Raw genomic sequence first — 17,913 nt, 5'->3', positions numbered from 1 at the left:
GCCTAACTTGCCGATAGCACAGAACACTTACTAGGCTGGATAGTGGCTGGAAAACTATCCGCTCTAAAATCTCAAAATTGAAGTAGCAATTTTGTAAAGTATACCGACGCAAATGAGGATTCAGCGCTCAACAACTCGATTAAAGCTTTCTGGCGAATTGAAGACATCAGCTCTCCATCTCACAATACATCGCGAGAAGAAAGAGAATGTGAAGGGCACTTCAAAAGAAATATTCTTCGCATGAAATGACGCCGCTCTCAAGTAAGGTTGCAGTTAAACAGAATTTCAATATGCTAGGCGATTCGTATAATATTTCAGTAAAGAGATTTTATTCACTAGAGGCAAAATTTCGCAGAAATGAACAATTGCGAGTACAATATGTAGAATTTATGGAAGAGTTTATTAATTTATCTCATATGGAAAAGGTTGTACATGCTGATATTAAAACTCCACACTACGTAATTCCTCATCACTGTGTATTTAAGCTATCTAGCTCCACGACAAAAATCCGAATTGCTTTTGATGCTTCATCAAAAACGAGCACTGGTGTATCGTTGAACGAACTGCTTATGATAGGGCCCGTAATTCAACCTGACTTGTTTACAACAATGCTTCGTTTTTGATATTTTACATTCGTTTTTACCGCGGACATTACAAAAATGTACCGCCAGATATCACTTCATCCTGATGATCGGCGTTTCCATTACATTTTATGGCGATCATGCGAAGATGATTCTGTTCAGATATTTCAATTGTGTACAAAAGCCGACCGTAAAGAGCCAAAAAACATTTACAAAACGCAGTATTCTCTCTGAAATTGCTCAATACTTTGACCCTCTGGGTTTAATAAGCCCGGTTGTAGTACTTGCGTAGGGAGCATGCCTTTATGTGAGAAGTCTCTCTGAAGACGGAGAAGTTCGCGCCATTAAATTATTATGCGCTAAAACAAGAGTAACGCCGCTTAAAAAATGTTGTTTGCCGAGACTGGAATTGTGCGCTGCGGTCATAATGGCCGAACTTGTAAAACGCATAAAGACAATTTTTGCTTTCATCGAATTTTAAAACATCAACTATTGTTTTAAACTGGCTTCAACAAGATTCGTGCAGCTGGCAAACATTTGTCGCTAACCGCGTTGCGCTAATTCAGGAAAGCAGCACCTTTTCTCAGTGGCGCTACATACCAACCGACCTCAATCCAGCTGATTTATTATCTCGTGGTGTACTACCTAAAGCATTAACTCATTAGAGCCTACGGTACAACGGCCCTAGTTTTTTAAAGAAATCTGAAGATTTTTGGCCTTCTCCGCCAGTGGGAATTCATTACAATGACGATGTCCTACAAAGAAAGAAAATAAAACTTGTTCTAGTAGCAACACGTGAAGTGAGCTTCATAGAAAACGTCAAATATCACAACAATTATCAAAGTCTACTTAACGTAGTCGCGTACATACTGCGTTTTAAGCATAACTGCACAACCAACAAATCAAATCGTCGCTTAGGTGTACTCTCTCCAGAAGAGCTACGTCTTGCGTTGCTTGCTGTTGTAAAATCAATTCAGCAAGCGGAGTTCTCTTCAGAGTTGCACGCATTGAGATGCAGCAATACTCTTTTAAAGCAAAGTAAACTTAAGGCCCTCGTTCCGTTCATTGATCATGAGGGAATTCTTAGGGTAGGCGGACGTTTGCGGAATGCCGCTTTAGATTTCAACAACAAGCATCCAGTAATTCGTCCTAAGTCTCACGTTTTTACTCGAACACTTTTAACTCATCTTCATATTATCAATCATCATGTTGGACCACAAGCGCTTCTTAGCATAACTAGACAAATGTGTTCGCTGTTCCAGAGCACGCCCAGTAAGACTCATGGCAAACATGCCTGAACTGCGAGTACAACAATCAAGGCCGTTTAATATTGTTGGAATTGACTACTGCGGACCCTTTTTCGTTCATTTTCGCCGCCGGCACAGCACCAACAAAGGAGTATGTTGCTATATTCGTATGGTTTGTCACCAAGGCCACGCATTTGGAGCTTGTTGACGACATCAGTACTAAAGGCTTTCTCAACGCCTTGAACCGTTTTATAGCTCGCCGTGGACGTTGTGCGATTTTATATAGCGATAACGCTACAAATTTTGTCGGCGCCCGAAAGGAGCTGGAAGAGCTTTTCAGTAAGTTTCAACAAAAACAATCTCGAGACGAAATCGCAAACGAATGCGCTATTAATGGAATCATTTGGAAGCATATACCTCCCCGGTCTCCGCACTTTGGCGGGCTGTGGGGGGCTGCTGTTAAATCTTTCAAATACTACTCAAAACGAATAAGGAATAACTCTCCACTAACATTTTCAGAGTTTAGTACCCTAATCATCCAAATCGAGTCAATACTCAACTCTATGCCGATCACAGCGGTTCCTGAAAACGCCTGCGATGCACCTTACCCCTGGACATTTCATTATTGGTACTGCGTTAAATGCCATTCCTGAACCAGATATAAAGGCCGCCGAAAACTTCAATCGCTTGCAGAGGTACCAGAAGTTATAATGGTACTTCCAACAATTCTGGGACAAATGGCACACGGATTATTTGCAAAGCTTGCAAGGTCGCAATAAATGGGTAAAGAAAGGTCCGCCTTTGAATATTGGTGATATAGTAATTTTGGAGGAAGAAAATATTCCCCCGCTTCAGTGGAAGCTTGCACGCATAACTCGTCCGCATCCAGGCAAAGATGGTATCGTGAGGACCGTAACAGTAAAAACTGTTTAAGCCTTAACTCATTGAAGATTACGATTTCATTTCATATTAATATAGTTTTTAATTATCGCTTTCCTTTTGTATGAAATACTATGTCTTTTGAACCTTTTTTAATATTATTTATATCGATAACTTGCGATAACAAATTTGTAAACACGTCTTCATATTGATGTACTAAAAGATTTTGACATATGAAGTGAAAAAATATAAATAGCTTCCTTCTTCACAAAACTTCCGCTCGTAGCGTGTTTGCTTTTTTATCTTAAAAATATTTTATAACCGCCAACCATCTAGTGGACTAAAAACGCCTACAAACAATATGTATGAGGCATTCGACTGGCTTCTCATTTTTCCTTTTTTTCGGATATATGATCTGTCAAATTTTGGATTTTTTCGTGATTCTGACTAATCATGTCAAATGGTTATATCTCGGGTTGGGTCCATCGAAGAGACTTCATTGTTGACTCACACAAAATGAACCACCTAATCATAAAAAAAAAACATTTTAAAAACAGTTCTTGAAAAACGCTAATTTTTTGGAACATGTTTTTTATAGAGGATTAAGCAAGGATTACGATGGTGTAGTTTTAAATTCCCAATTTACTGGTCTTCACTATGCAAATCAACTTAAAAAGTTCAACTGTTAATAGCTAAGTTAACTTTAGGACAATCGTGACCGTCATATAGAAATATTAAGCCCGTTTCTTTATCTTTAAAACGACGTTAAGATGAAGCTTCCTCGATAAGTAGAGCCCAAGATATAACGATTTGAAGAAGCACATGAATGGTCAGAATCACGAAAAAAATCGAAATTTGATAGATCAAATCTCCGAAGAAAAAAAAGAAAAAAAAACTCGAATATTCCTTGTATAGAACCGATTCAAAAAAGAAATTGAAGCGAATCGGAGACATGACATCATAAGTATAAATATTTTGTGACATAAAAATAATACTACACATATGTGTATATCTGTGTTCGTATGGAAAAGTAGCTTATGTCGAAAGGCTGGCTTTAGTATAAATCGGCATTCGCAGCATACGATTGCGAATGACTTACGGGCGCTAAGCCGTTAAACAACTTGTAGCAAATAAACGTGCAAGAAATAGTTCCGATACTAGCAAGTCAATATTCTTTTTAAGTCTCATCAAAAAATTCCTTGTCGTTTAAAAAATAAAGGGAATGCCGCATTATACTAAAGCCGGCCTTTCGACATAAGCTACCTTTCCATACGAACACAGATATGTATAAATACTATAAAGATGAGCTCTTATTTGTTACTTTTTGTAAAAATGACTACGACTGCAATATGAATGAATTTCAGTTCCATAATTTTTAGTTAATTCAGTTTGTAAATAGCTTTTTAAGCTGATATAAAAAACATTTATATTTATTTGCTTGAAAACACATATTTATTTTTATTTCTAGTATCCGCACTGAAGCAAGACTACAAAACTAGTTTGTTAGCATATTTTTAATTACAGGTAATAATATCCGGGGATCCCAGAATTACTAATTTAAGATCCCGAAATCCCGGGATTCAAAAAATAGTCCGGGATTGGAGGCCTTAGTCGCGACCTGTCGATTTAGGTCAGAAATTTCGATTTCAAAGATCGAATATAATCTGAGAAGAGAATATACATATAGTCCTTGAAAATGGTATATAATGATATATTGTCGAACAAGGCTCGCTGGGATTTTTTTTATCGGGTAAATTAAAAAATAACCATATTTCTCTTAATTTTTTAAACTTTGACCATCGGCAATTTCTACAATTTCAAAATATGGGGCACTATCTAAAATTAAATCTATTTTCAAATAAACTGATACCTCATATACTGCAATCGCATAAAAATTGTCGAATTTAGGCGACTTTTTTCAAATATGGCCTTGAATTTATATGTGTACCGGAATTTCAGATTTTTCTAGCAGTGTGGCTAAGGAATTCATCAATATTTATTAAAAATTGATATATACAATCGCTCTTTAGCAAAAAGTGGTTTTTCAAGAAATTTTAGGAAAATGGGGGTGGCACCGCCCACTTATATGATATATGTGTATCTCAAAAACTACTTGACCGATTTTTGAAATCGGACAAAAACCACGGGCTCCACCAACGTAACGGTAATTTCAAGAATCTCAAAGCTAGCTATATTTTAGGAGGAGTAGGTTTTGTCCGATTTCAAAAATATTCAAGACGATACCTAAGGAGGCTAAGCACCAAATTTGGTTGAGATCGGTGAAGTAGTTTTTGAGATAGGCATATATCATACAAGTAGGCGGTGCCACCTTCATTTTTCCAAAAATTTCTTAAAAAACCACTTTTTTGCTGAAGAGCGAATTTATATATCAACTAGCTTTTACCTACGGGTTTCACCCCACGTCTTTATACAAATATGAAAAATACTTTAGGTAAAGATGTTATATTTTATTTCTGCTCTAATTTTACTATAGCCGTGACAGCAGAATATGATAGGACAGTTGTATAGCTTGGGTGTTATGGAATAAAATGCAATTATAATTTTTTGGCATAGCAGGTGTTTTTATTTAGGTTAAAATATCTCCAATAAGTTATATAATAGATGAAATAATAAAGCAATTATCATACACTTTATTTTCGATAAAGTTTTGGGCTTTACTTAAAAGCATTCTCGTTTGTTGTCATTCCAAAAGCTTAGCGAACTGGAAATTTAAGTATTTTAAATTCGAAGGGCATATCAAAAATAATGAAGGTGGTCATGTGACTTATGGTTCCGAAAAGGAATTTTAGTCCCGGGATCCCGGTCTTTTTAAGGTCTCGAAAATCCCGGGATTCTTGGCAAGTAATCCCGGGATTTTCGGTATTTGTAATTTGCACTGATGGCATTAAGAGAAACCCCTTTTCTTGACCAGTATTGGCTATATTTCTTTATTTATTTAATAATTAATATTTTTTATAAATGTCTAGCTCATTATACATATAACACCGAGCGATAGTAAATTTTAAACAAAAATATCAATATATTCGCGAAACCATGGGCCAAATATAGTAAAATTGCATTTTTAGTTTTTCACTCTGACGTCAGTAATTCAAAAATGATTTAAAAAATTCAAAGAAATGTGCTTAGAGAAGAAGTATGGGTATACAATTAATGAGGAAACCCTGTAGAATTTAGACACATTCAAGTTTATAGTGCAGAAGGGCTGGTAAATATTGAAAATGTCATTTTAAAATTTTATTCTTGAAATTTCGCAGTATTTGTTTTGAAAAAATTATATGTTAGGGGCTTATATAAACTCGATAACATCCTCGAATTTCGTTCTTCTAACTTTGTCAGCTTAAAAATTACCTATTCGTTCTTTTGAATCCAAAAAATTGATTTTTTTTTTAATTCTAAAGAAATCTGTTGCATTTGCTACCCATATTTCTGTTCTATATTGCATTGAATTTTTTAATAATTTTTGGAATTAATCCAAGAATGATAGAATACAAGATTGCGCCAATGAGAAGACTTTTGAGCGTAATTTTTGCGTGACGCCATCTTGGTGCAATTGCGAGAGAAATGCCAAAACGCATATAAAAATATGTAAACAATGCAGAAAAATGTGGTAATCTCAATATTACATGGCCAAAATTTTGCAGGAATTAATAAATATACAAAGATTGGTTAATTAGGAACACGTAGCAATAATTTTGGACATGTAGCCCTTTAGGTAAGTACGATTTTTAGCACATGAAAAAATGAATGTATTAACAGTGTTTGAAATTTCATGTAGACCAAAAGGAAGGTGTGCAGCAAAGTGAATTTTAGGACTCGCCATTGTAAAAAGCCATGCAGAGTGCATATTTATATTTGTGGACGGTAGTCAACCACCATAAACTCCACAGCTTTTATTTGATGAATTTTGTACCATTTCCTAGAGGATGCATGAGTGTGGCTTCTTTGGAAACAAATATTCTATGTAAGTAAAACATAATTTAAGCTGAACTTCTAAATGTATAATAATTTGGGCACTGTTTTGAATTAGCGCCTAGCGACCTTATCCACTGGTGCATTACCTCATACCAGCAAAAGAATCAGGTACTAACAAAAATAAGTAGGTAGTCAAGTTCATGTATATATTTACTGTAGAAACTGCTGTATGCCATTGCTAGCAAACTAAACCAGCTACTGTCTACATTCACCATGGAAATATACCTACTACAATTCACCAAGGAAAGGCCAAAATAGTTCCATGTAGAAGCTCATAGCTCACACACATAGCATAAAGCTCGATTTGGTGTTTAATGCATCTCCTCGCCGGCAGAACTGCTTCCACTTTTTCGCCAGGTTTGCGTCCGTAGAAAACGAAAAATAACTTATATCGCTCGCTTTCCTTATTTTTTCACTATTACATTTTGCCACTGCACACTTCATTTTGCTTTGTAATGTCTCAATAATTGTTTAAAACCCCGCAGAAGTATTAACGCACAAATATTAAGATTGTTATTTGGTTTTTTCGTATGCTCATAATCAACAATTGCACCTAGATGACGTCACGCACACAGCTGGTTCTGTCAAAATCACAAAGAGCGGATTAGCGGTACCGCGATTGGCGCAATCTCTATTTCTCTCAATCGTGGAATTAATCATATCTTTGAAATAACAAACTCCTTCAAAATAAATCCTGCGGTCAGAGAGAAAAAATAAACACGCCACTTTAAATAAAAAGGTAGGTTTCAAACCCATTTATTTATTATTTATTTCATGGTAGAAGAGCTTCCCCTGCAGGGAAACCGCGGACTAGTGAATCAAATTTCTAGTTCCATACTAGGTCTTTATCGCCAAAAAGGAACTAGTCCGATACGAACTAGATGCCCACCAGTCCAAAATCGGCGAAAAGTGGTACTTTCAAAGAACTAATTTTTTTCACTAGAAATCTATATCTAAAGTGACGAATTTAGAAATGGTTCGGAACTATAGAAAAAGGGATGCAGAACGAACTAGATCTTATTTGTCGAATTTAGAACTACTTCGGAACTATCGAGTAAGGGATGCAGCGGGGAGCTTGTTTACTTTACATAGATATGTGTTCGGCGGCTTTTTCGTTCAAATACGCTTCTATTCTGTGCTTCGCAGATGCTTTTTCATAGCTTGGTAATACAAAACTAAAATTTGTGTTAACATTTCAACATCTTGGGGCCGTCTGGAATCTAAGAAATAACAGCGAACACCTCTGCAAACTCAGCTACAGCTAAAGGTATGTAAACGTAGATTTCTTACAATCATTCAAACAAATTTAATTTCAAATTGAAAACACATTCCTTCCAAAATAACTTAAAATCGCACACACGGAACAACCATAAAGATTGAAAAATCATGATACTTTTTTCTTTCGTCTGGCGATTTTAGAACTGGTTCGGAACTATAGAATTTAGGACTGGTTCGGAACTATAGAATTTAGGACTAGTTCGGAACTTTCGAAAAAGGGATGCAGCGGGGGGCAACTGACACTTCCTAGGACATCGCCTTGTTAAATTCGCCAGTTGCTTACATGCAAAAGAGATTTATCGCGAACCAGTACTAGGTCCAAATGTACTAGAAGCGCACCAGTTCAGAACTAGAGGTTTTCCCCACAGGGTCTCAAACAATATAGAAGCAATTTTTTCGACTCAAGTTGTTGAAAAGTAATGAATATTTAAATCCCAGGATACCGGGATTGTGACAACGCCATCCCGAAAATCCCGGAATCGGAAAAAGCCGAAAAATTAACATCCCTAGTTCCGAAGTTACAGCTGATTAAAAATTTGCAGGCCTATGTGAGGTGCCACGCCCCCTCGAAAAATTGACATCATATTTGCAAATAAAACCATACCTATAACCTTCCGGGGGTAAAAACAAATAAGTGTTCAAACCTTCGTGCGATTCCGTGTCGTGACTTAAAAGTTATAAGGTAATAAACAAACAGACATTCACATTTATATATATAGATAGATTTTGAATAAATATTGATGAAGTCCTTAGCCACGTTGCTAAAAAAAATCTGAAGTTCCGGTACATACACACATATAAATTCAAGGCCGTATTAAAGAAAAGTCGCCTAAATTCGACAATGTTTATGCGATTGCAATAAATGTGGTATCAGTTTATTTGAAAATAGATTTAATTTTAGATAGTACTCCATATTTTGAAATTGTAGAATTTATCGATGGTCAAAATTTAGAAAACTAAGATAAATATGGATCTTTTTTTAATTTACCCGATAAAAAAATCCCAACAAGCCTAGTCCGACTATAGATTATTATATACCATTTTAAATTTTATATTCTCTTCTCAGATCATATTCGATCTTTGAAATCGAATCAAAAATAGTCATTCAAAAACTCATAAATCTACAAAATCGTATTTTCTGACCTAAATCGACAGGTCTCGACCTCTAAATAACCTTTAAAAAATCTATAAAAATAGACGTTACGATTTCTCATAAAAGGGAATAAAATTAGGGGGTAGGGTCTTGAAATTTCCAAAAAAAAGCATTTCCAATGTGCACCCTAATATGTATGTATGTCAACTAGGACTGATGATTTGACTCTGGTAGCTCGTTACTAGTAAATTTGTTCGCCTATGTGAAATATGAAACAAACCTTCCCAATAAACATTGGGTTTTGTTAACAATTCGAAAATGATGAACTAGGCCATTCTCCAGCAAAACGGAACCTTCGTTACCCAATGTATTTTCTCTTCGTTATGAATTCGAAATCCAGCCCATTATAGAATTAAAATTTTAATGAGAGAGAGTGATTGTCTTATGTTTCCCTTCCAGAATGAGCTGGATTTCATTCTCTCTTTTTACTATGGTTTGCAACTTTTTCGAACCCATTTCGAGTGAATTTCCAATATAAAGTAGTAGTCTGAAATTATCGATAGTAGGCACTAGTTCTTTCGAAAGCCATCTAAACTTATAATTTGGGTTTGTATTGCGCTTGACAAATTTGTACAAAATATATTTTTTTTAATTTTACAAGGGAGGAAAAAAACTTCTCATAGCGATTTTCTTAAGAATTTTGCAAAATTTTTAATAAAATATTTTACGTCTTTAAAGCAAAGCATAACTTCATACAAATCAGAAGGATTCGTTGCTAATTAAAAAAACCGATTTTTTTAAAGCTACATATTTATTTCATTCAATATCAGATATTTTATAATTCAATATCAGTTATTTTACTTCATTCAATATCAGATATTTACCTTCTTCAGTTCTTTTCCCGAATCTATCCACAATTTTCGCTTATCAAAGCACCCGCTGAAACAAGAAAATGCTTGTAAAAGTACGCTGCCGAACTATCTCTTATTAAAAGGTGCTGCCAGGATGTGCCAAATGTGCATACAAAGTGACAATAAGCAATTAAAAAATAATGTAAGAAAAACAAAAGTATTCAACTCGGAACCCGCCGGGGGTAGCAGAGGAAGAGGGAGGCCGCCACTGCGATGGAAAGGCCAAGTGGAGAAGAACTTGGTTTCACTTGGCATTTCCAATTGGCGTCAGTAGCCACGGAAGAGAAACGACTGGCGTGCTTTGTTGAACTCGGCTTAGGCGGTTACAGCGCCAAATAATAAGAAGAAGAAAAACAAAAGTTATCGATAGTATCGAAAACGATAGTCCAAAACCATCGATAGCGTCGGTATTGCCATCGATAGTTTCAGATCACTAATATAAAGTATAAACAGAACCGAATCGCCGAGTGAATTTCGTCGGACGGAGCGATGCCGTCGGGTGATATTCGCCGCAACATTTCACCCAATAAAACAGAACTGAAACGAAATACGCATCAATTGGATGACAAATAAAAAATATAACAAGTAATGCTTAAGCAACAAACAACTTCAATTCTCATACACAAATTTAGAAGTACCGTCAGTTTCTTCACGATCCAAAGATGAGATCTAAACCAAATTAGTATGGTACCACCCCTGAGACGCCACCGTTAGGAAAAATAATTATCGAAATCGGTTGACGTGGTCCAAAGTTACGCGGTAACGTACATAAAAAAAAAATATTCCGACGAATTGATAACCTCCACCTTTTTTGAAGTCGTTTAAAAACACTAAAGCGAAAAAATTAACCCACAAATTTTCCCATTCTGCCTATTCCTGATAATTACTGACTACTGATTCTGTGTCGAGAGGTAGCGGCCCATCAGACGAACTTCGTTGCCGCTTTAGGTGTGTGTTTTAATTTTGGCAGCAAAACTTCATTCGACAAAGTTCGTTCAGCGATTTGATTCGTTGGAAAACTCAGATTGGTTATGAGTTCGTTGTCAATTCGATATGCATATTGGATATCGACGGCCATTTCCGAACGATCGCCACAATGTTTACTGACAATCTAGAAAAAAACTTACCGTTTTGCTCCACCGGCATCTGGTGAAACAATAATGGAGTTTTTCCACTCTGGTATATTTTCCTTAATCCACTTTAAAACAGCCGGTTCAGCATAAAGGTTGTCCACAGGAATATCAAAGAAACCCTAGACAATAGAAATAGAACACACTTGTACATATATCGTAATAGATATTCACAGCAAAAGAAGGCAATTTAAATTTATTCAAAGCCTATTCAACTTTCAAAGATACATAGTATACATACATACATACAACATACATACATACGTCTGTATAAAGGAAAATTCTAAAAAGGAAACATTTATTTAAACATCATCTTCGAAATGCCAAAAAGATTAACTGATGAGGAGCTTTCAGAACTTAAAAACTGGCTAGCAGATCATCAAATCAATCCGAATAAATTGCATCGCGAGTTTTCAGATGCAGTAGCTTTTGCGAATTTGTTAAAGAAATTGTATCCTAAATTAATAGATTTGCATAATTATCCGCCTAGAAACAACACTCAACTAAAGTTAAACAACTGGGAAACGCTAAATTTTAAAGCCCTCGGAAAAATTGGTCTTCAGCAAACTAGAGACATGTTAGAAAAGTTTGCGAAAGGTACCCCCGGAGCAATAGAATCGCTGCTGTATGATATCAAAATGCATGATCGAAATCCTATAAAAGGTGAAAGAAATGATGAACAAGAGCAAGCCTGGTCAGAAAATGACGACATTATTGTGGTGAATGTTAATAAAAAGATTGGTGATGCAATTGTCCAAGTCCCACAAAAGATGATTTTATACTCAATCTACGAGCAAGCTCTTCGAGACTGCCAGACAAAAGACTCTTATTTGAATTCCGCAAATCAAAAGATAGCTCATCTTGAAAACATACTGAAACTTAAAGCTGAGCGAATAGATGAATTGTGCGGTCAACTTGCTAAGGTGTCAGTGCGAAGTTTGTTGAAGCATCATAATTTAGAAAATTCTAGCCCCAATTCGCTCCTTAATTTGGATAATATTGAAAATGAAACGAACATATGTTTAGATTTTTAAGTATTTTCATTAGGCTCCTTTGAGCTTACGATTTAAAAAATAAATAAAAATAAAAAATTGGACGAAATACATATAAACACATGTACTAAAAATATATCTACATATGTACCGTACATATATTTTTATTTGATGATAAATTAAATTTGGGTGGGCTTTAGTAGTCAGCCGCACCTTTTGTTTTAAGAAAACCAGGTGGAATTAACAAATGAAACTTGGTCAGGATGTTAAGGGAGGTATCCTCTAAAACATGTATAACTAAAAAATATAAATAATATCATTGTTTATAAGTTATTTGTTGTTAAAATTTCTTAAGTCGTTCCACTTGGTTTCCTTAACAAAAAAGCATTTGTGCTTACTTTTATATATATAAATGCACATAACACTGTACTTAATACTTTACACACTTCTCTTTTAGTTTATCTTGTATATAAATCACTTTAATTAAACTTTTATCGACTTGTAAATTACATTGAATTTCACGCATATTTACAATAACACATGGTTGCAAACTGACACATAACATGTGTTGCCATATTGTACAAAACAATACATACAAAGAAGGCAATGATTAAAAAGGAATACAGGGGAAATCAATACAAAAGAAAATGTTCAGCTCCTTTTCTTCGCAAAACAGAAAGGAGAATTCTATTGCCTGAGGGTTATAATCCCTAAATGCGGCCGAAGGCCGCCTACGCAGAAAGGTGTTCTCTGCAAAAGGTGTTCAGCTCCTTTTCTTCGCAAAACACAAAGGAGAATTCTACTGCCTGAGGGTTATAATCCCTAAGTGCGGCCGAAGGCCGCCTACGCAGAAAGGTGTTCTCTGCAAAAGGTGTTCAGCTCCTTTTCTTCGCAAAACAGAAAGGAGAATTCTACTGCCTGAGGGTTATAATCCCTAAGTGCGGCCGAAGGCCGCCTACGCAGAAAGCTGTTCTCTGCAAAAGGTGTTCAGCTCCTTTTCTTCGCAAAACAGGAAGGAGAATTCTACTGCCTGAGGGTTATTATCCCTAAGTGCGGCCGAAGGCCGCCTACGCAGAAAGGTGTTCTCTGCAAAATGTGTTCAGCCCCCCCTTCTTCGGCAACACAGAAATAATAATTCTACTAAGTAAAAATTCCGAATTAAAAATCCGCTTTTATTATTCAAAATTCCAGTCTGGTCGCACTAAGTTGTATGTTATTTTGCTATCTTATTCATCGTTTATATGAAAACTTTAACAATAAATTATATAAGAATATAATAGGGTTGCTAGAAAAAAAGGGGGTAGTTTTGAAATCAGGGGGTCCTATTCTACCCCCTCATCACCCCTTTTTCTAGAATTTGCCGTCCGTCTACTAACATTTTCCCTTAAATTTGCATAGTGTATCACTGGGCGGCCGCTGTGGCTGAGTGGTAAGGTACATACGTTCTACCACTACACACTTGCCTTCAAGTGCGAATAGGTTTTTCGGACATGTAACAACATTCTGCTAATGCAGATTTGTTGGGAATTACTTAATCTTCTTATATCTACTATATACATCTACCTACCTAAACTATCTTTGACTTTGCTAGCAGTGTTGTTGCGAATATTCGCATTCGCATTAATTTTGACATTCGCGTTCGCACTCGCAATAATCAATGCGGAGCTTTTGCGAATGCGAATGTTGTGCAAATGCACCGATAAAACGTATACCTGGCAAACAAAATGACCATTTGTAGCCAATATTTTTTGCCTTTAGTCGTGGTAGTATTTCTTTAACAAAACTGGTAAACTTTGATAAAAATGGCTTTAAACATAGTAGTTATAGTCGAAAGTTAAAACCTCTTCTAGCTAAAATTAATCTTTAAGTTTAGAGCAGGCTTTAAGTTTTATACGGTAGACAAACGGGCTCGATTATTTGCATAACCAGCCTTAATTTGCTTTAACTCATGCATTTTCCTCTTTAAAATGAGCATAAGCAGCCGAACAAATGCACGAAATTTTTGGGAATTAACTCGGATCCGGGGAATTTTCGATGACAATACTGGTAAAAACGGCCAGTTGTTGTCTTTTGTACAAGTAAGCAAACGAAGCAATCGAGTTTCGCGTACGCGGTAGCCGAGTGGTGAGAGTTGCGAGCTACAAGCTACCAGGTTCGATACTCGGTTGGAGCGATTTGCGAAAAATGTTTTGTTTTTATTATTTCTTTTATATTTTTTTATTTTATTTTATTTATATATTTAATTTTACTTTATTTTATTTTCATTTGCTTTATTTTATATCACATTTCTTATTTTACTATTAGTTAATTTTAATTTTTAGAGATGAATTTTGTTAAAAATTCAACAACTAACTGAAAGTAACGTAAAAAAAATATAGAACTTATAAAAAAAGAATGAAAAAGAAATAAAAAAGTATACTGGCCGTGTTACTCGAACCCACGACCTTGCGGCTGGTTTATTCGCATTACTGCCGTCTGTAAGGGTAAAATTTTAATTTGCATTTATGCTTATTAATTCAAATTAATTTTCTTTGTCGGTCTACCATATTAGTCAGTTATAGACATGTTAGAGGCAGGTTTTTGCTAGATTGACACAAAACAGGGCTATTAATATAAAAAGAAAAAAGTAACCAATCGGCATTAGGAAAACTTTGTTATTTTAGCAAGTTCACCCTGTGTCAACTGACTTTTATAAATAATTTTGAAAATGGCGTAGCAAACTGTAAGTAAATAACAAATTTTATAAAATATAATTTATTAACGTAAATAATTTCATTTTTATAGGAAGTGAAAAGAATTCGTGAAGTTAATTGGACTGCTGCTGAAAAGACTTGCTTGCGGTTTTCCTCTTTCATTTGAAAAGGATCTTGGCGTTCCTTGTAAGTTTTCCTATTTCTGGTTACGATTGTATCATCCAAAATCGCAAAATCTCGAAATATCCTTTAATTGGGAAGCATATTCTTCAAATTAAGACGACTTTTGTATTTTCTCCGCAAATTTTGACGGGAAAACGTCTACTTAGAGTGCGCTTTTAAGATTTTAAAACCTCGTCAACCTCTTTTTAAATTTAAAACGCCGTTTTAAAGTTAAAAGGTCTTTTAAGTTGACTATGACAGTGTTAAAAGAGTGTTTATCTTAATATACAGTTTTAAATGTTAAAACCTGCCTCTAACTTGTCTATAACTACGGGCCATTATTTCTTAAGCTATATAACCGAGATATCAATGGGCAGTCATGCAAGTTCCCACTTCTACATGACCTTTGAGGTACGTCAAAGAGAACATAGTCCTTTTAATAATATTTTTTTTTGTTTTCTGTGCTTTAAATACCTGCATTTTGATTTGCTTTTGATGTTACATACCGTCACCTTAATACACAAAAATCAAATCATTCATACGGATAGGGCATATTAAATAGTGGCATAACTCTGTTGTTTTTGGTACTAACACTTTAAAATTAGTGAAGGTGTATTTTAATATCCTACCAAAAGCTGTGAAAAATGCAATTTCGAAAAAAGTGCTGGTTAGGGCCTTTGTGAATTAAGGTAGGGATGCCCAAATCAGCACATATGTGTCGCGCGCGACTGCGCGTGCAAAGCTTTGCACAGCGGTGCTTGGCAAGCGCGGAAGCAAAAAGTTATCGGAAGGGGAAAACGAAATCAACAGAATAGTGAGATTGTATGTGTGACAGTGATGGAAAATGAGTGTGCATTGTGCTATTTTCGGCCCGTTCGGAAGCAGCCGGCAACTTCAGCACAATCGATTGAATTTAGGCACTATTTTTGCGTAACTCAATGCAACTAATAAATATTTCTTTCGGATCCGCAATTAAAAATATTTTTTTTACATTTAATCGTATGTGCTTAAACTGATAAATGATATAAACATAGAAACGCAAGCAGAAGAATCTCGCTTCCACATTCTATGTTTATATCATTTATCAGTTTAAGCACATACGATTAAATGTAAAAAAAATATTTTTACATTTAATCGTATGTGCTTAAACTGATAAATGATATAAACATAGAAACGCAAGCAGAAGAATCTCGCTTCCACATTCTGCATATGCGCTTAACATTTTTGTTTAAACAAATTTGTCGAAATATCATTTAATATATACTTTAGAGTTAAATAATCATTTTTAGTGGTGGGCGAGTCCGAGATGTTTAAATGATTGAGATAGTACATTCAATTCGCGTAGATTTTTGAGAACTTTTTTCGTTGAAGGTGTTTCAATTTTTCTTCCATACTGAAACTTTTGTACATCCAATTTGTATAAAGAAAATGCAAAAAAAAATATTAAAAATCAACATGAATTCTTAGCTGCACTTTCACTTTATAATACTAAAATTGAATCGACTATAAAACTGCATACCGTACTTTTATTGATTTTATTGCCATCAACAAGATTTTTCGTAAAAGCGCTAGCACAACCTAAACAACAAAGTTATTATTAATGGATAAAAGATACATCTTTTTGGATTCGGTAATAAGTTTTGACATTTTAATAGCATTTCAAGGGCTTATCAAAACTTTACGGCACTCACATATTGACAAGGTTGGACCATTTATATTAATATTATATATTTTTTTTAATAAAAATACAGTTTATACTTAAAAATCCAAAGTTCAATCCAAATCCAAGGTTCAATCTTTTTGCAACATTAAAAAAATCAACACACTTTCGTAAAAATTTCGAGCTTTTTAATTAGATTTCCTAGAAATATTTTGAGTATGCAGTTTTGTAGCCCATTCAGTCTTTTAAGATTTTTTTTGATGAAGCAGTTGCTCATTTTCTCCATATAATAAAATCGTCGAACACACTTCGTATGGAAAAAATTACGCATATCGTCAGCAATAAAAGAAAATAAAAATAAAAAATTAGCAAAAATTAGCGGTTAGTCCCAGCTTCTTTAAACTTGCAATTTACTATACCAAAATTGAAAACCACGAAATTTTTACGAAAACTTGTAGATTTTTTTAATGTTGCACAAAGTATTTAACTTGGATTATGCAGATTTGTTAAAGACTAATTACATTTTTATAAAAAGATAAATAAAATTAAAAAAATAATAAAATAAATAGTAATAGACTTTTCAAAACTTACAAAGGCAAATACGAAAAGGCGAAAACAAAAAGAGATTAAAAAAAAATTACGCTCTGAATGTTTAGAGCCATATATTTTTAGTATTCATCAAAAAATTGTACTGAAAAGTACTGCGTAGTAGCAGAGTATATTGTAAAAGAAATTGTATCAACAAAGTACGATTGTACCAAAAATGCCAACACTGTCTCGCTGTTTTCGCAAAATGTAGTTGTGTGCGTGAGCCCATCGCTGACATACATTCACATCAGTGTTGATATTTAAGATTTTTAAATTTTACCAAATTAATGATAAAAAGTGTAATTTTTGGAGCTTGTTGCGGTCATTACAATCTAGTACAATCGAAATTAAATATTTGTTAAGTAAATGCAACCCTGCAGCAAGATTTCGGAACGCCTCCACCGCAGCTGACACTGACAGAAGCATCTGCCAAAGCGGCAGCTATCACTTCCGGATCTTTTTCTTTTCGTGGAAGCCAAGCTCGTGAAGTGGACGTGTTCGGAAGATAATCGGCGAATATCCAAGCGATCCGGACGAGGATAAGTTACACGCCGTGATAAAAGGCCACAAGCCTTGTTGCTAAGCCTACCGGCGAGAATATTGCATCAACGTAGGAGACGAAACGAAGCATAAACGGATCCGATTCCTCAGGCGGACCACTAATCTACCGTAGTGCAAAACGCCGAAATTGAGTCGGGAGTGGAGT

At 35.1% G+C, this 17,913-nt stretch overlaps 2 protein-coding genes across 2 annotated transcripts in view; both read left to right on the top strand.

Moving 5' to 3' along the window:
• LOC118749126 (ribose-phosphate pyrophosphokinase 1-like) overlaps positions 1 to 17,913 on the top strand; it is a 537,936-nt gene that overhangs the window by 261,693 nt on the left and 258,330 nt on the right. The window lies entirely within an intron of this gene.
• LOC118749196 (sperm flagellar protein 1-like) lies at positions 11,433 to 12,146 on the top strand. The gene has a single exon (XM_036483980.1). The coding sequence runs from the start codon at positions 11,433 to 11,435 to the stop codon at positions 12,144 to 12,146; it is 714 nt and encodes a 237-aa protein (XP_036339873.1).

The sequence above is a fragment of the Rhagoletis pomonella genome, unplaced genomic scaffold (assembly GCF_013731165.1).
Source record: "Rhagoletis pomonella isolate Grant_MI unplaced genomic scaffold, Rhpom_1.0 Rhpom_scaffold_00014, whole genome shotgun sequence".
In the NCBI taxonomy this organism is placed as follows: Eukaryota; Metazoa; Arthropoda; class Insecta; order Diptera; family Tephritidae; genus Rhagoletis; species Rhagoletis pomonella.
This window is presented reverse-complemented; position numbering and strand designations above follow the sequence as displayed.